The sequence below is a fragment of the Crinia signifera genome, chromosome 11, assembly GCF_055691185.1.
Source record: "Crinia signifera chromosome 11, ASM5569118v1, whole genome shotgun sequence".
In the NCBI taxonomy this organism is placed as follows: domain Eukaryota; kingdom Metazoa; phylum Chordata; class Amphibia; order Anura; family Myobatrachidae; genus Crinia; species Crinia signifera.
The window spans coordinates 112428462-112450042 of record NC_139227.1 but is presented as its reverse complement, the minus strand read 5'-3'; the positions used below and the strand labels follow the sequence as shown (position 1 = coordinate 112450042).

General features: G+C 43.3%; 1 protein-coding gene across 5 annotated transcripts in view; it reads left to right on the top strand.

Moving 5' to 3' along the window:
• DCDC1 (doublecortin domain containing 1) overlaps window positions 1-21581 on the top strand; it is a 341410-nt gene that overhangs the window by 52864 nt on the left and 266965 nt on the right. For all 5 annotated transcript variants that reach the window (XR_014465436.1, XM_083164256.1, XM_083164255.1 and 2 more), the window contains one exon: window positions 12988-13154. Coding sequence is in view for 4 of the 5 variants with exons in the window: in XM_083164256.1 (XP_083020382.1) it covers window positions 12988-13154 (167 nt within the window). In the remaining variant the exon portion in view is untranslated. The remainder of the gene's footprint in view (window positions 1-12987; window positions 13155-21581) is intronic.

Here is a 21581-nt window from a genome sequence, read left to right as displayed (position 1 = left end):
TTACCTTTCTTGATCCCGTAGGTAGCCCTGGTCCTGATGTCCTGTGTCGTCATCCAGGTCCATGTCGGCTGTCTGCGTCGTCCTCCAGGTCCATGTCGACGGTCCGTGTCGTCCTCCAGGTCCATGGCGGTGTCCGGGTCCGAAGAAATCCATGTTGGAGCTGTGGAAGGAAATCCTACTCACCTGTTCCTGCGCTGAAGAAGTCTTCTCTTGATCCGACGTAGTCCAGGTAATCTTCCTGCTGTCGCCGGTCCCCGCTGTCTCCGCTGTCCGTGCATCGCGCTGAGGAGAGATGCTGAAGTTTCATATTCGGCGCCTCTCCTCAGACTGAATTCTATTGGCCGCCTAGCAGGCCAATCAGGAGCCGAGAAAGTCGGCTCCTGATTGGCCTGCTAGGCGGCCAATAGAATTCAGTCTGAGGAGAGGCGCCGAATATGAAACTTCAGCATCTCTCCTCAGCGCGATGCACGGACAGCGGAGACAGCGGGGACCGGCGACAGCAGGAAGATTACCTGGACTACGTCGGATCAAGAGAAGACTTCTTCAGCGCAGGAACAGGTGAGTAGGATTTCCTTCCACAGCTCCAACATGGATTTCTTCGGACCCGGACACCGCCATGGACCTGGAGGACGACACGGACCGTCGACATGGACCTGGAGGACGACGCAGACAGCCGACATGGACCTGGAGGACGACACAGGACATCAGGACCAGGGCTACCTACGGGATCAAGAAAGGTAAGTATCAGTATGTATGTAATGTGTGTATTAAACTTTTATTTAAAACGGGTGTCAGTGTGTTTTATTTAACTATTTTTTTTACGGTGGCACTACAAGACCCAGCGGGCCCTTTAATGCCCAGCAGGCTGGGACTTGTGGTTATCCAAGTCCCAGCTTGCTGGGGAGGCTTGCTGGCACTTGTAGTGCCACAGTAAAAAACAATGGTTTTTATTCTATTTTTTACACAAAACCATCAGCTCGATGCCCACCGCCCAGGGGCATCGAGGACAGCACCAGGCTTCAGCCTGGTCAGGTAAGTCCTGGAGGGGGGGGACCCCTTTATTGGGGGGGTCCCCACTCCCCCAGGGCCCCTGGCCAGGCTGACTGGTCGGTAGGGTTAATGCTTTGGCCGGGGGGACTTGCATAAAAAGTCTCCCCCCGGCTGTGGCATTACCCGCTGGCTGGTTTTGCCTGGGGCTGGTTCTTAAAATACGGGGGACCCCTAGTCATTTTGTCCCCCGTATTTTGGGAACCAGCCCCAGAGCAGGAGCCTGGGGCTGGTTGTTAAAAATCGGGGAACCCCTATTTGTCGGGTTCCCTGATTTTTAATTACCGGCTCCAGGCTCTGTCAGCCTGGTGCTGGTTTCGGCTGTGGGGGGGACCCCACGCCGTTTTTTTTTTTAATTTATTTTTTTTTCTATTTTTTTTACACCGAAGCCTGCACGGATCTGACTGATCCGTGCAGGCAAAAACGCAAATACGACATGAAAATGGTGTTCTATTTTCCTGTCGTATTTGCGTGGGTGTTTTACACCACTAAGCAGCCGTATTATCCATACGGCTGCTTAGTAAATCAGAAACCACCATTCTTTTGAATGGTGATTTCTGTCGTATTCTATCGATGGTGTAGACATTCGTATTTGTAACTACAAATACGAATGTTCCATCTTTAGGACTACGAATTGTTGTATTTTTGGGATTGTAAATCCCGAAAATACAAATTCGTAAAAAAAAGGTGTATTTCTCCCTACGAATACACCTTTTTTCTACGAATCCATTTTGGTAAATGTCCCCCATAGCGTGTAAATCTATTTTTTTTTCTTTTTGAAATGTAATTTCATGGCTGTTCATGTTCTTTGAGGGCAGATTACTCTAAAACCAAACATTCCAGTTTCACTGAACCAAAATCATTCAAAGCCCACTCAAAAGTTCTTTAATATGATACTTGTCTCATGTAAATGGGTCAGTTAGTTCCAAAGATATAGCCGGTTAAATTAGATAACTGGTTAAAGGGGGAGGGGTGGTTTTCTCTCCCCCTCACACCAGAAAATGCAGGGACTAGGCTGGTGTAAAAGGGGCCAACCTGGGAATTCATTTTCTGGTGTGAAATGGGTATTATTTCAAATAGCAGGGACCTGCAGTGCTCGGAATACAGCCAGGCTCTGCCACTGTCAGTGGCTATCACTTCTGCCTGGCGGCGGCTGTCCCCCATTTACCACGAGCATGTATTCCCCATTGGCAATGAGCATGTAATCCCACATGGCAACAAGCATGGAACCTCTGGCAATGAGCATGGAACCCTTGGCAATGAGCATGTAGATAAGCAGCACTTACTGTATGTAGCATCATTTTTAATAGGCATTATGGTGTTTGGCATAATACATAATGGACATCATGCCGTGTAACTTAACGTGCAATGGACATTATGGTGTAAATCAGGCATGTCCAACGTTGGCCCTCCAGATGTTGTGAAACTACACATCCCAGCATGCTTTGCCACAGTTTTGCTATTAGAGAATGCTAAAACTATTGCAAAGCATGCTGGGATGTGTAGTTTCACAACATCTGGAGGGCCAACGTTGGACATGCCTGGTGTAAATGTTTAATGCGCGCCTTTGGTGGACAATATCCCTGTTTATGAAGCGTATTGTGAATTTTGTCTTAATCTGTGTGGCATTATGTGAATTCTGGCTCAATCCGTGTGGCATTATGTGAATTTTGGCTCAATCCGTGTGGCATTATGTGAATTTTGGCTCAATCCGTGTGTTATTATGTGAATTTTGGCTCAATCCGTGTGTTATTATGTGAATTTTGGCTCATTCCATTTGGCATCATGTGTAAGGGACAAGTACCTGTATAATGGGGTCTAGTATTTTGTTGCATAATGTGTAGAAGTTGTATATGATGTGGTACACTACACTCAAGGACATGCCCCCTGTTGAGTGGCCACACCCCCTTTTCCAGAGCGCGCCTTCGGCGCGCGCACAACTACATCCTTCACTTTTGTTGCCATGGTGGGCCTGCGTACTTTAAACGCCAGGGCCTATTTTTAATCCCATTGCCACCCTCTCTCTGCCGCTCTCTTAGCATGTACACTGGCACCACTAACACTGGCCCTCCCCCACCTAAACTCTCTTTTATCATGGTGCCCCCCCTTGTCATTTTATCCTGGATCCGCCCCTGATTCCCACCATGTGTTATATATACGGGGCAGTACGGATGGTGTAATGGTTATATTACTGCCTCACAGCGCTGAGGTCATGGGTTCTATCCCCACCATGTGTTATATATACGGGGCAGTATGGATGGTATAATGGTTAGCATTACTGCCTCACAGCGCTGAGGTCATGGGTTCTATCCCCACCATGTGTTATATATACGGGGCAGTACGGATGGTGTAATGGTTACATTACTGCCTCACAGCGCTGAGGTCATGGGTTCTATTCCCACCATGTGTTATATATACAGGGCAGCACGGATGGTGTAATGGTTAGCATTACTGCCTCACAGCACTGAGGTCATGGGTTCTATCCCCACTATGTGTTATATATACGGGGCAGTACGGACGGTGTAATGGTTAGCATTACTGCCTCACAGCGCTGAGGTCATGGGTTCTATCCCCACCATGTGTTATATATACACGGGGCAGTACGGATGGTGTAATGGTTATAGCATTACTGCCTCACAGCGCTGAGGTCATGGGTTCTATCCCCACCATGTGTTATATATACGGGGCAGCACGGACGTGTAATGGTTAGCATTACTGCCTCACAGCACTGAGGTCATGGGTTCTATTACCACCTAACTGCGCAGAGTTTGTAAATTCTCCCTGTGCTTGAGTGGGTTTCCTCTGGATGCTCCGGTTTTCTCCCACATTCCAAAAATATATTGGTACTTTAACTGGCTCCCAACAACCATAATGTCTGTGTCTGTGTGTGCATGTACATGTGGTAGGGAATATAGAGTGTAAGCTCCACTGGGCCATGGACTGATGTGAATGTTCAACTATTCTCTGTACAGCGCTGCGGTATATGTGTGCGTTACATATATAACTGGTAATAAATAAAATAAATATACACCCATAAGAAAACAAGTGTACTTAACTAGTCATTTTATTATTATGCGGCTCCCGGGTTACATTAGGGAGTTCGGTTCCTGTGGTTTAGCGCATTATTGTTCTGCATTGTAAGCGCACAACCAATCAAAATCGACTTCATATTTATTTAGCACCTCCTAGAAGACACTAGATAGAATCTGATTGGTTGCCCATAGCAACATCCTGTCTTCAATAGAACGCCCACCTCAGTAAATAAATCCCTCCCTATTTTACTGCCCACACACGATAAGTTTTGTACTGCATGCTTTCCCTACTAGATCGCATCGCATCTAGTTCAAATCACATGCGACGCGCTACAACAGGGTGCAATTTGAACTAGATGCAATGCGATCTAGTACAGAAAGAACAGCTGCACATGCTTTTTTTACTTGCGATCTGCAATGCGCTGCAGCCCGCATCGCACTGCAAAGGAACCGTGTGTGGGCACCATAGAGAAGACTTATTTGCATAGTCATTGACAGTCATAGGACAGTTTGGGGGTAGTTATGGGAATTGGTACCGATGTATTTTCATTTGCTGTCACCTTGTCATTGTCTCTGGGGCTGACTCTGTGTTGTACACAGTTAGGACGGATCTGCGGCCACTTTGCGCGCTTGCAACGTGATGCGGATCTCCACTTGTATTTTGTGTATTTACATCTGCTTCATCATCATCATCACGCAATTGCTCCAGCCCTATTCGTTGTGCTTCTGACATCAGCTTGATCTTTGCCTGTGCATATAATTATACTTCCCTTCTAGAGTCCTGCATTGGGCAGTTGAGCAGACAACAATGGTAACGGGGTCCTCTAGTTCAGATGTTTGGACTTAAGTACCTGTGTATGAAGACAGGTGGCGCTGCTGAGGAAAGTTGGTATTACTATCGTGTACTGCCATCTTTCAAACAACACCACACCAAATTTCAGAATGATTCATACGTTAGTTTTTTTCCCCACCACGACAATGCACCAGCTCCCGCATCCGGAATTGTTGTGGTCAAATTGCGTGAATTGCGCTATAAACATAAATACATTTTTGCATGAATTGCGCTATAAATATAAATACATTTTTCTTCCCCGTGAGCCACGTTTTCAGGTTAGGGAACAGAGAGAAGTCACAGGGGGCCAAGTCAGCGAGTATGGTAAATGAGGCAACAATTCATAGCACAATTCATGCAATTTGGCCGCAACAATTCCGGATGAGGGAGCCGGTGCATTGTTGTGGTTGGGGAAAAAAAAGAACATATGAATCAATCTGAAATTTGGTATGGCGTTTGAAAGATGGTAGTACATGATAGTAATACCAACTTTCCTCAGCAACGCCACCGGTCTTCATACACAGGTACTTATTGATCCACCCTTGTACATCTCTGAAGAGACCAGTATGACTGATACTCCTCTTCTAGGTCTGCCTGTCTCCATCGGAGTTGGAGCCATTGGGACTGACCGCCCTGATTTTCACTGCACGCTCATTGAGAAGACGGGACGGATATTCTGAAATTTCTTATAGATTTATTTTTAAATAGGACAGAATAGAAAAGATCACATTAAACCATCAATCATGATGATGTCGAGAAGAGATTTTATACAATTTACCATGTGTTTGACATCAGTTTTCTCTGGTAAAAATGTTATGATTTTCTGCCATTCCGTTACGAGACATAATGGCCTGGAAGACCTTCGTATTTTGTAATGTACCGATAAAGTTGTGGAAGATGATTCATGTAGTAAGGTAGCATTTATCTGGGGTAATTGTCCATGCATTATAGGTATTATATATATCTACATTATAGTGACAGTCTTGCAAAACAGTTTAAAAACATTGGCTGTGAACTACATTTGATGTTTGTGACCCAGAGCTAGAGAATTTCCTCCGGATCATTGACTGAACAGATAATGCATTTGATCATTGTATAATGAATATGTTTGTTCTACAGTTGTAATTGCAACAAGCTAATTATACAGAATAGGCTTTTACAGGGATGTTGAAAGTCAATAAAGTTGCTCGTAATAAAATATTTTCAATCAATATATGAGAGATTTAAAAAAAAAAAATGGACTCGTCACCTACACTTAGCAGGCAGCTAATCTGTCAAGTTGTCAACTGAACCAATATTCAGCCTATCGATTCAGTAGGAACTAGAAGAAGGCCATTCCCCTCCAGGGGCAAGGTGAGAACATCCTACACGAGGCACAGATAATGTTCCCAACACACCCCTTGCGCAGGTCACCAACTAATTACTGATGTAGTGAGGGCAGTGACTGGAGAAGAGGGTATTGATCCTCTTCCCCAGAGGACACTCAGGACTAAACTAAACTTATATAGACCATATTAAAAAAGGGTCCTCAAAGAACCTTTTTGTAGGACCTTTGTACCTACAGTGACCTTCAATATTCACAAATGTATATGTAGAAACTCCTTTTTCGTGGCACATTAAAATGGACACTAAGGCAGGTCAGAGAGGAGTAGATTACAGATGCACCAGCCAGAAGGCGAGAAGTAATGGGGATGAGCCTCCAGATTGAGGAAGGACCTGACTTTGGAAATATTACAGAGGTAGAAATGGGGAGAGTGGGTGAGGGATTGAATGTGGAGGGTGAAGGGGATATAGACATATACAAGTAGGTTCTAGCACAGTGCCATAGTCTCATCATCAGAGGCGGAACTACCATTGGTGCAGCAGGTGCATTACACCGGGGCCCCTGAAGACTAAGGGGCCCACTTCTGCCACCCACTGCTATGTGGCATATTGTGAACTTGGTTTGGAGTGGAAGAGGAGGGCCTAAAAATGTAGTTTTGCACCTGGGCCAACCACTCGTAAGTTCCGACACTGCTCATCATAAGACGCCCCTTTGAGGGTGTGCATGGTTGGACAAGTAGGCCGGAGCCAGGTGGGGTGGAGGGTTCCATGGAGGAGTGGTCAGTGGTATGAAATGTTGCTATGAAGTCTAAGAATAATGATTTGGCTTTGGGGTTTTTGTTTGGTACTTTTTGCAGTGTTTTTTTGTTTTATGAAGTTCCCTTTAGCTATCAGAATATTGGTCTCACACAAGGATGACTGGCCGGGATGAATGTGTAATTGGTAGGATTAATCATTGTTCTGTGTGTAGTGAATCTACCCATATATTAGTGTTTTTATTATATAGAGGGGTCTCCTTTGCCTGTAAAAACTGTTCATCTATTCAAACTGTAACACTGTACTCCGTTTAATTGTATAGCAATCCTATTTGTGTTTCTGACCCAGAGACCTCTGCCCTCTGCCTGTGGTCAAACTCTGCCCCTGTCCATCATAAACCTCAAAATCCCATACACCAGATTCAAACCAGTGACAAGAAGTCCAACCATATGGGCCAAAAAGCTGAAATCAGCAAGCTGGCTGGGACAGAAATAATGGAATACTTGGGTGAGATAAAAGGACGTGTCTAATTCCCATGTAGTCAAGAAAACACGCTATAAGCCAGTACATGATTAGGTTAAAAAAAGGTTAAAGGTATAGAAAAATATTAAAAGCACTATCAAAACAATTTTGTTAGCGTGACCTTGCATGGGCCAATATGCCCCATAACCATGGTTTTTGTTATGTGACTGACAAACTATTAGGATCGGATGTAATAGCATCAGAATTCAGTTGCCGTGCGGGTTACTTGCTGAACTCGGATATGGTTTTGCCTGGTAAATGATTGCCCATTTAAAAAACTGTCCGATGATCTCTTATGCTACGTTACATCTGGACCTTAGTGGTAGATTAAATGGTATAAATCCATTATCTTGTAAACTGCACTTACCCAGGCTGATTTAGCAGACAGGGGTGATGTTACCCCTAGTATGCCTAAATAGATGCTGTATAGGAATAAACATGGTGCAGAAATCCATGCAAATAATATTACTTCAACTAAGGGTGCATACACATGGCGAGATTTGAGCTTCCGATTTTGACTATGTAGTCAAAATCAGAAGAAAAGATATCACACATTATACAGTTTATATACAGCTTATGATGTCGATGTGTGGCCCTGTTGGATCGGCATCGAAAGATCATTTAGATTGTGCGGGCATGCCAATTTTGACTATATTGTATACAGTCTAGTGTTCTAGTATAGTCAAAATCAGCCATAGTGACAATCTCAAGTAACCATAGTCAATATTGTATGGTTATGGGCTCCAGGTAGTGCAAGGGAAATCGCATAGTCAAAATCTGACATAGGGCCTGATTAAGACCTATTCACTAAGACCATGTTCACTAACAGGCCTATACTTAGGACACGCGGGCATGTACTGAGGCTCGAGGAAAATAAATTCCATACTGAATTAAGAAGAGGATTCGTCACCATTAGAGCAGTAACATTCTGGAACTCATTGCCGGTGGGGTGGTTACAGCAACTACTGGTAATGAATTTAAATCAAAACTGGATACATTTTTGGCCGCTAAGGGAATCCTATAGATATGACTTACTCACGTCAGTAGTTACAGTTAGATAGGTTGAACTCAATGGATTAATATTTTTTTCAGCCTTAATTACTCTGTTACTACGTTACACGGCCGTGAATTTGCAGCGGCCAACGTTCAGTTAAGCCGCCTCCCGGCTCCATTGAAATCCGGCCTTCCAAATGAATGTATTCGCTGTACGAATGGATGTGTACGGGTGAACATCTCTGCACCCATGCATATATATCCAAATTCCTTTGTAACCGGTTCACCGTCTAATGAGTCATCGCAGGTGCCACATTGCCCAGGACTTACTTGGCATTCTGATGAAAAACAGGGACATCTGGGCTGGTGCTGACATCAAACACCCTCCCCTAATAGACTAAGCCACTCCTATGTTTTCCCTGTCACTCCCAGCATTTTGTTTCGCACTCCCATGAAACGGCCAGTTCCCACCCCACACTCCCACTGCATGTCAACCAGCCAGTGAACAAAAAAAGTTGCAGGACTTGATTGCAGCCGAGCATCACACATGTCGTTGCGGCCAATAGGGTATATGCCCAGCCGTGCAAGCTGGTCTGAATGGGGCCCATAGCCATAATCTCCCCGTGTGTAACCACCTTAACGGTACATTTTTGGATAATTCAGCAAATAACAAGCAACAAATGCATTGTTTTGGAATCGCTCATTTGTTTGTTACAAATAAATCATCACCGGTTGCAGTGAGAGTGAGTAGCATGCTCACTCATTAAGGATGACAATAATGTGAAGTGAGTCGAGACAGCTGTAAGTGTGGCAGTCACTTTCTCTTCATTTACTCAACACAACAAACGTTCACGTGTATTCATTTACACCACGTTGCCCGGAATTACACTGCAATTCCTCTGCTTGGGCTGGTTCCTTCAAAAACTATCTTAAGCACTTAACATAACAATATAAGCAAAACATCCCATCCTTTGTTCTCCAGAGCCTGGGCTGGGAAGGGAAGACCTTTTTAAATACCGCATACAACACTAAAGAAAAAATATAAGGGGGACTCGATCGCAGCTGCAGATTTTCCAAAGAACTGGGAATTAAACAAAAATATTGGATTTGCGGTTTCGGGAAAATATACGGTTCTATGTACATGTTCTTGGCAAGCGCACGACGTTCCGTGCCCACAATTCTCTCCATTGCAAAGTCCCTTTTCAAGTATGTCATTTCATGCACTGAGATATTTAATTAACATAGTCCTATACATTGACCTGTTATGCTCGCCTGTTAACTCCAAAGAGATGGGCTCATTGGTGGGGAGCAAAACAGACTTAGAGTGTATTGGAAACCTCCCAAATGTCCCTCGCAACTGGACCCCATTCAGAATCAGTAAGCGTGTGATGAGTGAAGTGGTTTTGAATATCGCCTTTAGATTCCATGCTGTTTCAAGGCCAGCCCTGAACATGGCAACTCTTATTCCTATACACAGTACCTCTTCACTCTCAATTTAACCCAAAAATCTGATGAACCAATTACCACAAACCTGATTTCATGGAACAAGGCATATATATAGTTACCGAATGATCAATCACCAACCGGGAAGCAAAGGAACACAGCATAACACTTCACACCATTTTCTTGCTCTACACGCTGAAGCAGAAGACATTCAAGCATATTTAATGCGCAGTTACTTTGTTTAGGACAGACATGACTCACGCTGTATTTAAGAAGCCAGAGGGGAACGTACATTATGTTGCACATATATACCAGAAAATTGGCAGATTTCTTTAAACAAACAACGTTTAAAAAATTATATATATTTTTTTTACTTTTAGATTTCCATTATTTTGTTCATTGTTAATTTTAATGCAAGAATTAACGAGTGCCCCTGACTAATTTCTCCAGTATAATATAAATAATTTCATGTTAAATTGCAAATCCCTGTATGAATCGGCCTATTGTTTAGAAGCCTCGCAGCGCCGCAAACCCTCGCAGGCGTATGCCGTCAGTTTTTAATGGGATCGCTGATAAAGTGAAACACCTGTGGACGACTGCTTTAGATGCAGTGATTGTGTGCCTGTCATTCTGCTCAACGGTGGAAAATCCAAATTTGGATTGGCATCCGTATTTAAGAAAATGACTCTGCTAAAACGCCTCTCGTAAGCACCTAAGAGACAATAAGATTTGACAAGTAGCATGTAAACAAAAATACACAACAGATGTTCGATTAGTTGGGAAACAAAAAAAAACACAATTTGGGCGACTGATGTATTTTTTATCCCGCGAGAGAGAAATCTATTGATTAGAATCAAAGTTTGGTCACCTGACCTCAGCAGGTGACGTTGCGCAGCCCCCGTCTCACCTGAATATTTTGTAGCGGTTTAAAATGCACTTCTCTGTACTGCTAACATCACATTACAATAAGTATACAAAACATCAGAGACAAAAAAACAAAGACAATGACAGATGGCAAATTATTAACAGAAAATAGAACATTGTTCACAGATTATAGTTATGTTTACTAAATACTAGTTTAAGTTTCTTTGCAAAAAGTACATTTTGACATTGCCAGTGTTAAGGACAAGAACAGCCATGTCTTGCAATAACCTCTTATAATCATTAGTAAAGGTTTAACATTTTATCAAGTGTTCTTCTTTAACCCTTTGGGTGCTAACATCTCTGTGAGGGATGTGCAAAATATCACATTTGTTATATAAATTCAAATAAAAAATGTGTAAAAAAAAAAACCATTATATTTCCTATATAAATTAAACATTACAGGTCAGTGTGATGAAGAAAAATGTTTGCTGGGCAATTTTCACTCCTATTTTGACAAATTCACTTGGCACTCAAAGGGTTAAGTATGTTTTTGTTAGCTGCAAATTCTGAACTTGTATTTGCTCTTTGTAATACAGTATTCCATAACAAACTGTCCCATTATCAAAATGTAGACGATGAATGTTCTAGATATATGTTGAATGTTCTAGACGATGAATGTTCTAGGATATTGCTTCTAATGTGTCCTTGCATTATTTACGGGACTGACGTCGCATGTTATATAAATTCAAATAAAAAAAAAAAGTGTAAAAAAAAAAAAAAGATTATGGGTGAAATTTAATTTGATGAGAGATTTGGTAAGAAATTTCCAGTTGTTTTTTTTAAAGCGGCAATGATTTACACTTCAAAATCAAACTGGTATTGCAGTGTAAATGCCGCTTTTAAAAAAAAAAAACTGGAAATTTCTTACCAAATCTCTCACATTCTGAATCTCTCATCCTATTAAATTTGCCCCTATATTTCCTATATAAGGTAAATATTACAGGTCATTATGATGAATAAAAAATGTTTGGCAATTTTTACACCTATTTTGACATATATTCACTTGGCGCTCAAAAGGTTAAAAACACTTCCACTAAATTAACCTGATTCAGATTGGTATATTCTTATGTGAACACATCTCCGGATTCCAGCTGGGGATAGAATGCTAATGTGACTATATGTCCGTTTTTAGGGCTGTACACGTCTATGTGATTACATTCCTGCAACTGATTTCCACGTTTCTTACATATCAGAATAGTTTTTTTTCAAAGTTTACATGTTTCCTTGTCTAAAAACAGCCCAAGAACAAAGACTTTACTTCATAGCATTCTAATAAGTCAAAACCGCTGAAAACCACTACAGAGCAATATAATTAGTGTGTGTAATCTATTCGTAATATATATTTAACCATTTGAACCATTAAAATAGCTGATTAAAATGGCAGCGTCCCTCACATTTGTTATATAAATTCAAATAAAAAATCTTATGTAAAAAAACCCGGTACCACAGCCGGTACCTGCTCACAAATAACGTCTCGACATGCCCACAGCCGGTACCTGCTCACAAATAACGGCTCGACAGACCCACAGCCGGTACCCGCTCACAAATAACGGCTCGACAGACCCACAGCCGGTACCTGCTCACAAATAACGGCTCGACAGACCCACAGCCGGTACCTGCTCACAAATAATGGCACTGTGCACATGTCAGCAAGTATGATTTCTTTTTGTCAGCAGCTTTTGGAAAGGAAATCGGGACCATCCGTCTTGAAATCTTTTTCAGGACAATGCAAGTAAATTTCAGCAGGGTTTGTTCCAACTCATCTGTGATAAATGAGAAGATAAGGCAATCAGTGCACAACATGACACTCCGTACAGTTAGTTAGACACTCTTCGGAACTATTCAGGTGTGCTGCCTCCGCTCAGGAGCCTGACACAGGGGTATCTCAGTATAAATGCCGTTTTCATGCTGGTCACAATTTACGGAGCACTCGCTCTTGCTAAGACATAATCCAGGTCAGATACAATTGACATTACAGACCACTGTTCCTGGGTCCATGCTAACCATGCTAAACTCTTAACTGTAACCTTGACAAAGAAAAAAAGTTTTACATTTCATTTTAAATTGATTGTATATTTTTTTTATTTTATCTCATTTTTATTTTTTAATCTGCAGTCCCACTGCTTCACAAATGCTTGCAAAACTCCATCACGTATTTACGAGGACCCGTGTGGCTCTCTAAGGGAGAAGGCTTCAGCCCTACTGGAGCTAAGGTTTTTATCCAAGGGGTATTGTCTGCCCTACGCCAGCAGATGAAAACGTCAAAGAATTACTGTCACCAGGTGAGTTAAAACTTTATTCGTATTTGTTTTGTTTCTTTTATATGTGTCTCTGTACCTTTATCAATACAATGTGTGGCACTATGTCATAAAGAGGTGGGCTGTACGTACAATGTACTCTATTGCCCATTAGAATGCAAAGGCACATTCTCTTCAATGCTAACGCACAGCTGTGGTGAGGGAAGTGGTGGTATCTGTGTTCTGTAGGATATACTGTATCTGCCCACTTCTGTACACAGCTTTTATAGTGGTTCCTGTCAGATACGTTCTCAAGCTCCTTCTCACTGTCTGTTGTGACATCTAACGTGCAGAATAGCCAGATAATAAAACTTTCCACAATCTCTTCTTTTCAACCGCGCTAAGAACTATTTATTATTAACCCTTCGAGTGCCAGTATTTGTATTTATTTATACTAAAAGAACAGTCCCCTGCGAGGGGCGCCGCCATTTTTTTGCGGATCCTTTGAGGGTCGCTCACAGAAACGTTGGCAGTCAAAGGGTTAAAAAAAAGAGTGCACACAACATGGAAGAAATAATAATTGATTTAATACAGCGAGATCATTCCTCTGTACATTTTGGCACTGTTTAATATTCCAAAGTGATAGCTATAAATCGAACTTTGAAATAAATGTGTGTATTCCCAGAATTCTGTTGAAAGTTTGGGATTTATACAACTTTTGGAGAGACATACATTTGATAGAGTATAGGGAACCAACCAATCAGATTGTGTTTTTTCTTATACAGGCTGTGTTTGAAAATTGACAAGAGCTGATTGGGTCATGCTCTCTACAAGCTTTGATAAATCTCCCCTCCCTCTTGAATTTTGAATATGCAGTTGCTGCTAATTTTATACATACCAGTAGCTGCTTGCTATTTTAAAGTACGGTTGGTTTAATGATTAGCATTACTGCCTCACAGCACTGAGGTCATGGGTTCGAGTCCCACCATGGCTCTAACTGTGTGGAGTTTGTATATTCTCCCCGTACTTGCCTGGGTTTCCTCCGGGTACTCCGGTTTCCTCCCACAAGTCAAAAATATACTGGTAGGCTAATTGGCTCCCAACAAAATTAACCCTAGAATGTCTGTGTGCGTGTACATGTGGTAGGGAATATAGATTGTAAGCTCCACCGGGGCAGGGACTGAAGTGAGAGTTCAAATATTCTCTGTAAAGCGCTGCGGTATATGTGTGCGCTATATAAGAAACTGTTAATAAATAAATAAGTAAATAAAATAAATAAAGACAGTATACTTAGCATATTGGAGTTTATAGTTTAGTTTATCATAGTAGTAATGTATTTTTTAAAGTTTCTGAATCTGACATTGCATGCAGACGTCTGTTGCTTGAGGCTTATTATTTTGCATTTACTTGTTCATACTGTTATGTTTATACCAAAACTGAATTAAATTTAACTTTACATATCCACTGATACTGTGTAGTTACAGCAAGGTCACTGTAGTACCAAGAACACTGTGTCGTAGTTTATTTGGAACCCCATACCTCCCAACTTCTGTCCGTATGAAATAGGGACACTCGCGCGGCGAAGCCGCGCGAGCGCCCGAAAAGGGGGGCGGGGCGTATGCAAATGCTAATTAGCCGCGGCCTCATTTTCATACGAGAATAGACGCTGTGCGCATGCGCACAGCGTCTATTCTACTAGATTGGGGGTCTCCCAACTGCCACCCCCCCGTAGCGGGACAATGCCTGCCGCGGGTGGGACAGCAGGACAGGACCCGAAAATCGGGACTGTCCCTCTAAAATCGTGACAGTTGGGAGGTATGGAACCCTACAAGGTGTTTTGTGGTGAAGTTTTCTATTTATTTAGCAATTAGTTTATTTTATCTTTAACTTTTGAAGAGCAAGTGGCTTATGATAATAATAATAATAATAATTAATTATTAATAATAATAAGAAGAAGAATGATTTTTGTTGTAGCAGTTGTTGTTATTATTATTATTATTAGTGTTATTTTATAGTGTGAATTACCAAGCTGAGACAGTAGTTGTTTTTTTGACTGTTTTTAGATTTGAAAGATTTATTACTTATATTTTTCATTTTACTATAATGTATGTGCCAACACTGTTTTATGACAATATTGTATTTGCTCCAATCAATTTTGTGCAGATTGTTATGGGAAATGTTGATGATTGGAATTTAACGATGAGCATGGTTGGCCTGTCTGGGCCATCATGTGACGAGAGCGCTAACTTGTTCCAGTGGTGACAGAGATGTTTCACTTGGCCCGTCCACCAAGATCTCTTCTAATTGGCCAATCTCCATGTGTGACCAAAGTGGAGACTGTTCTTGACTGTCAATGCTTGGACATGGAAGCTCTGGACCACGATGGGTTAAAATACAAAATATTGTTATAAGATGGAGACAATCCCCATTTAATTCCTTCAAATGACTTGACCTTTCTGTAAAGTGGGTGCATTTGTTCATAGAAAATGCAAAGCCTCTATTCCTGCCTACGGAGTAGAGTGATTATGGGTTAGTTAGTGGAGCTGAACGATATTCATTTGCCACCTGAAAAGAGTGGAAAAACGGTCTGGATCGGTTTGTGTGGTTTTCAAACCTGTTTGATGTACCCAGCTGTGATTCAGCCAACATCATATCCGGACATATCCGTACATCATACAGCGTACAGAGGTTCTCCGATTGTTGGGCCGTCTCTCCTGGTCTCCTCTATGTCGGCTGTACCATTGCGCAGACCTTCTAAGGCCAACTTAGGTCTCTCATAGATGTGAAAGATTGGCCACCTAGATAGCACTGGTTTAACATGACGGCCAGTGGCCATGAGACAAAACTTTCCTGATTTTCAATCAGGCAACTGGTCAATCATCCCTCATCCCTCAGTGTACAAACGTATAGTATATCTCCGTATGTATGTATTACATTATGTCAGTATTTTAACAGTTTATTTCAGATCTCTAGAGAGGTAAACCATAAGTATACTTGTGATACCACTTGTGTGTTCGGGGTATTGGGGGGCTCCCATGTTTTCCCATACAGTAACGCTCCCATCCACCAGTAGCATTGTAAGTGTATTTGAGAACAATGGGGAACAATAGTATTCACTGTGCGTTTGTGCTAATAAAGTACAGAAAAATGGACGCCAGTGGGTATGACCCTTAAAGTAAGGAAAGACAACATTGAAATAAAAAGTAAAAAAAAATACAAGGAAAAACATATATCGGCTGAAATGTTACATACTTCTAAGAAAAAAAATCTGAACGGACTGGCATTTATCACCATACAAAGGAAAATATAGCCTAACGCATGTATTCATGTGGGTGGTATTGGCAGCTGTGTGGCCTTAGTATAATTCATCTGCCGAGAATCATACATGCAGATTGTGTGACACTATTTTCAGGGCCTGGATTACAAACCGCAATGTCTGTAAGTGTCGTGTTTGTCCATGGGATGCAGCCTCTGTAATGGCTCCTATACACAAGGGGGGATTCCACGGCCAATCACATGTGTGACCAAATGTGCACGTCCTGTAAGCATCGCATCAGAGCCTGAAGATCGCACTTGGTGCGCGATAGATCGGTTGCATGGCCAAGTCTTTCGGCAGACTTGGCTGGGATTGCATACAATACATCATATGCAAAATGGTTGCATACAGTGTATCATATGAAGCCCTGCCACCCGGGAGGTTCAAGGCGCAATCGCTGGTAACTCCTTCCCTTGGGGAAGTCAGCCCTGTGTATGGGCACCTTAACCGAGGGGCAGGTTGGAGATCTGTGCAATTGGTTCATCCACGTGTGTAGCGAAATTGAAGACTGATCACTGGCAGCCTGGGTCGGATGGGCCTGCATGTGAGACTAATATAACACCTTGCACTAATTTTTGTAAACTACATTTGATATACAGATGGAGCCGGCCTAGTTCTTGCAGGGGCTGGCGAAAGTATTGCCAGCCCCCGCCAGTGGCCGGCTCCCACCGCCGCCGCCGATCCCCCTCACTGCCCCGACCCACCCCCAAACCCTCCCTGAAGTGGAGATGGGCATGGAGACGCTGCCCAGCCGCCGTGATACTGGACCGTGCGTGCGCGTGAGACCCACGAGCGTCCCAGTCCCTATCACCGGCGCTCGCCACAGGAGAGGATCTGGCGGGCGCCGGCAAAGAACAACGGCGGCTACATCTGTATAATTTGTCCAATCATAACCTAATATATCATTTACTGTAACATTTCTTCCTCCAAACATTTAGAATGTTTACATAAGTGAAATCCAACTTGTCGAATACAACCTAGCAAGGTGTTCCGTCTCGCACCTGTTTGTCATCATTATTATTATTATTGCACCTTTAAGGACGCCTATAAGGCCACCCTTGGTGTAGATACATACACAGCAGATAACTTTTTCCAGTACTAATAAATTCCAGTTCCTCTTGAATACAAAATATCGTCCTTTGATTCTGCTCGTTCTATTTTGCAATGGTAAACGCTCCTTTGTATCGGCATAGACTTGTATGCCAAAGCAATGAAGGTTTATCCGATGTGGGCTCATAACTGATCTCTATTATATCCCCAAGAATATTGAAGACAAACGTATTTGAGATCGCAATGAAATTAATGTAACAAGTAACATGTGCAAATGCATTATACGCACCGAGTGATGGGAGGGCTCCCTCTAATTAGCATTCTTGTTATGTAGTTGTGCTGTTGGTGGGGGTGTTGGAACTGGAATGTCATTGTACTCCGTTTTAGTGTTTGGGGACAAACACTGCTATGGGGGGAACGTGTGAAAGAGCTCTCGTCATGTCAGTGAATGAGCAAGGCTGCGGTTTCAGTATGTTTCAAACAGGGAGGCTGCCATTAACAAGCCTAACACAAGTGGAGGCCCAAGCAGAGCGAACTGAAATACAGTACTGTGTGTTATTCACCGGAGTCACATTTAAAGGATTTAAATGAGAAAATGTCCTGTTTTGATGAGCCACACACCCAATCAGAAACACCGGTTGAGTTCATACATTTCATTGCTTCGTTGCACAAAAAAAACACAATCTGAGGATTCGATCTCAGTTTTAAATGTTTCATTTTCCCAGTATTTATTGTGTAGTTTTTCATGTGGTGTACAGTATAATGTATAATGTGCATTTTTGTTAAGTACAGATCACCTACATATATATATATATCTTGTCTCACTGCCATCTGTTGGCAGAGAGTGAAACTACATATCTTTTTCTCTCACACATGCACAAACACAGAGGCAATCACAAGGTAGCAGACTAGCTTTCGAAGCATTTGCTTCGAGAGGGCTTACTAGTTTTTAATGTTTTCCAATTGTCATTACAATTCTGTATTTCGTTGATACACATTTCATTAAAAATTTATATAACAAAATCATTAAAACAGAAATCTTGGGGCCCTGTACACTGATATTTCTGGGACCCCCTATCCCACCTCCTAATCCCAAACCCACACAACCCTCTTCTGCGTGAGCTTCACCTAACCTTTTGCAGCTCTAGATCCTGCTTTCAGGTGTGGACTTCGCTCCTTCTCTATCCTGCTGGCCTGGCTCCTGGCTGCTGCTTCCTGCTAGGTCCTGGCTGCTGCTTCCTGCTGGCTCCTGGCTGCTGCTTCCTGCTGGCTCCTGGCTGCTGCTTCCTGCTGGCTCCTGGCTGCTGCTTCCTGCTGGCTCCTGGCTGCTGCTTCCTGCTGGCTCCTGGCTGCTGCTTCCTGCTGGCTCCTGGCTGCTGCTTCCTGCTGGCTCCTGGCTGCTGCTTCCTGCTGGCTCCTGGCTGCTGCGGCTGCTCCCTGCCTTGTCTTGTCACTTACACAAATGAACACAGAGCATGGAATAGACGTCTCGCACATGTGCATTAAAAGTACAGGAGCCAGAGACTGAGGCCACAGCACCAGCGGTGGTTACGGCCGTGCGTCGAATCCGAGCACTGAGTGAACACGGCCCCGGGCTATGCCCACACACAGAGTAGACTGTCCGAGTGCCTAGCGGCCACAGGTGGCGGGGCACACACAGTAGACGGCTTGGCCGCGGGGGTTCACTGACAGGCAAACTAGTACAGGCGGCGGCCGGGCTGGGCACAGAAGCTCTTGGGCCCTTAAGATTGCCGGGGACCTGTCACACTTGTCCCTCTTGACCCCACTGTTGCCGGCCCTGATTGTCAACAATAAAAATATTATAACTATTAGTAAGAAAAGTAAGGACCTGGTTAACTGACATGACGACAGGTGACAGAAGCCCCCATCCGATTCACCTTCCTACTGTCAACCAGCTTTTTTTGGGAGCGGGCTGCAGTGTCCCATGGTGGGGTGATGATTTGCGGGAGCACACATCACTGTATTGGAGAGTAGGGAGTAATCAGTAGGAGAATAGATGACTTGTGAATGTGCGTGACGTATTCACAAACAAAATAACAGCGCTGCAAAACTTTGCTGCCGAGTACGGCCTGGAGCATAAGCATGTATAGCTTCCATATTAAGTTTTTATTTTGCAGCGCTGTTTTTTTTTGTTTGTTTGTTTGTGACAAGAATACTACAAACACATTTATTTGAATGCAAACCTATTAAATTTACCTTTTTAAAATTGTATTCGCACATACAATAAAAGAGTTCTCTGATACTTGAGGGTGCCCCCAAAAAGAGTTTTCTTTCCTCTCCTCCTCCCTTGGCCCTAAAATGAAATGCATTAATTTTCAAGCTTGGCACCACGTTCATAGTTTCATAGTTTAGAGCAATCTTCCTGCTTGTACCTTACCCCTATAATATATTTATTTTTTTATTTAGTTATTAACATTTTCTTATATAGCGCACACATATTCCGCAGCGCTTTACAGAGTATTTGAACATTCACATCAGTCCCTGCCCCAGTGGAGCTTACAATCTATATTCCCTACCACATGTACAATATATAGCTATTATACACTTGGTGGTGGGGGGGGGGGGGGGTGCAATCCAAGATATATACAGTGATCCTCATTGCCATATCCTGTCATTGCTTATATGACACAGTGGGCCTTATTCTGATCGGTGCGGCCGGATCCGAATATGCGGCCAGGACCGTGCGTGCGAAACCCCGCCTTCCATACGGATCGCCAACTCCGTCCGTACGTGGTAAGAAGCTGGCCGAACGGACCGCACATGTATTTTTCATGGAATACGCCTCCTCCATCTCAGGGAACCTCCCCCATCATCGAATGCAGGACCGAGTGGTCAGGCAGCTCCCGCAACCTCGGACCACACATTTTTTCGTGCAAAAGCAGGGATCTGGGCAGGCAGCTGACATCTGGCGATGTCATATGTCCGCCCCCTACACGTGCGTCATGACTGCATTACCATACGTACGCCCAGCGTTTGCATGGGAACGCCCATGAAACGCAGGGTGTAAACATATGGTAATGAGCCCAAATAGCCCTTCACGCCCCTCTCCACCCCCTGTTCGGAGTGTTCACATTTCATGCAGGATTTGGCCGTACGCCCCGCTCGCATATGCGCAGAGACGCCTCTGCACATGCGCAGACACAAAACATTGGCGGACCGACCGCACGCGGACATTACCGCACCAACCAGAATAAGGGCCAATGGGGCATATGCATTCAGTCTGGTGAAGTGATAAAGTGGAAGGTGATAAGGCAGCAGCCAATCAGATCCTATCAGGTTACAGATATGTTGAACAATGACAGTTAGAAGCTGATTGTCTGGTTCGTTATCACCTTCCACTCCAGTGATCCCTATAGCTACATGCTTTTCACAAAAGATCTCTTGGGAACACTCGAACTTGAACAAGCCCTGAGAAGTATCACTGTCTTTTCATCAACAAGTAATTCTTATTAAATGCCAGGATTATGGGAAGTTCTGTATTGAGTTGTCAGACATTGTATCGCTTCTGAGATGAACATATAAAGGTGAAATACAGAATACAGTTGGTAGATTTTGGACATTGGGCCTGATTCTTGTTGACTCGCATTCAGCCTTGTTCCGATGTTTTGGGGACTGCGCATGCTCTATTATGCACATGTGCAGCCCCTCCTTTCCAATGGCTTCATCGACTGTTTATTCGTACACACCCCCTCGCATGGTACCGAGGGGATTCGGCGCGGGGGTGTCTCAGGCGCTTGTTAAGCTGCGATTTTCAAAGCCAACCTGAACGAGAGCCATTGTTTCCTACTCTGGACTTTGATCGTATAAGTCAAGGGTGGGGAACCTCCGTCCCCTCCAGCTGTTGTTGAACTACACATCCCAGCATGCCATTCAACAGTTTTCGCATGGCCAATAACAAAGCTATAGCAGGGCATGCTGGGATGTGTAGTTCAACAACAGCTGGAGGGCCGAAGGTTCCCCATGCCTGGTTTAAGATTTTGAATACCATACGTAATATTTTGGCTAGAGAGAATATATAATTCAGGATTTGCTTTGATTAAACCCGAGTTCGCTTACAAGCACGAACACAAACTTCAATCCCATTT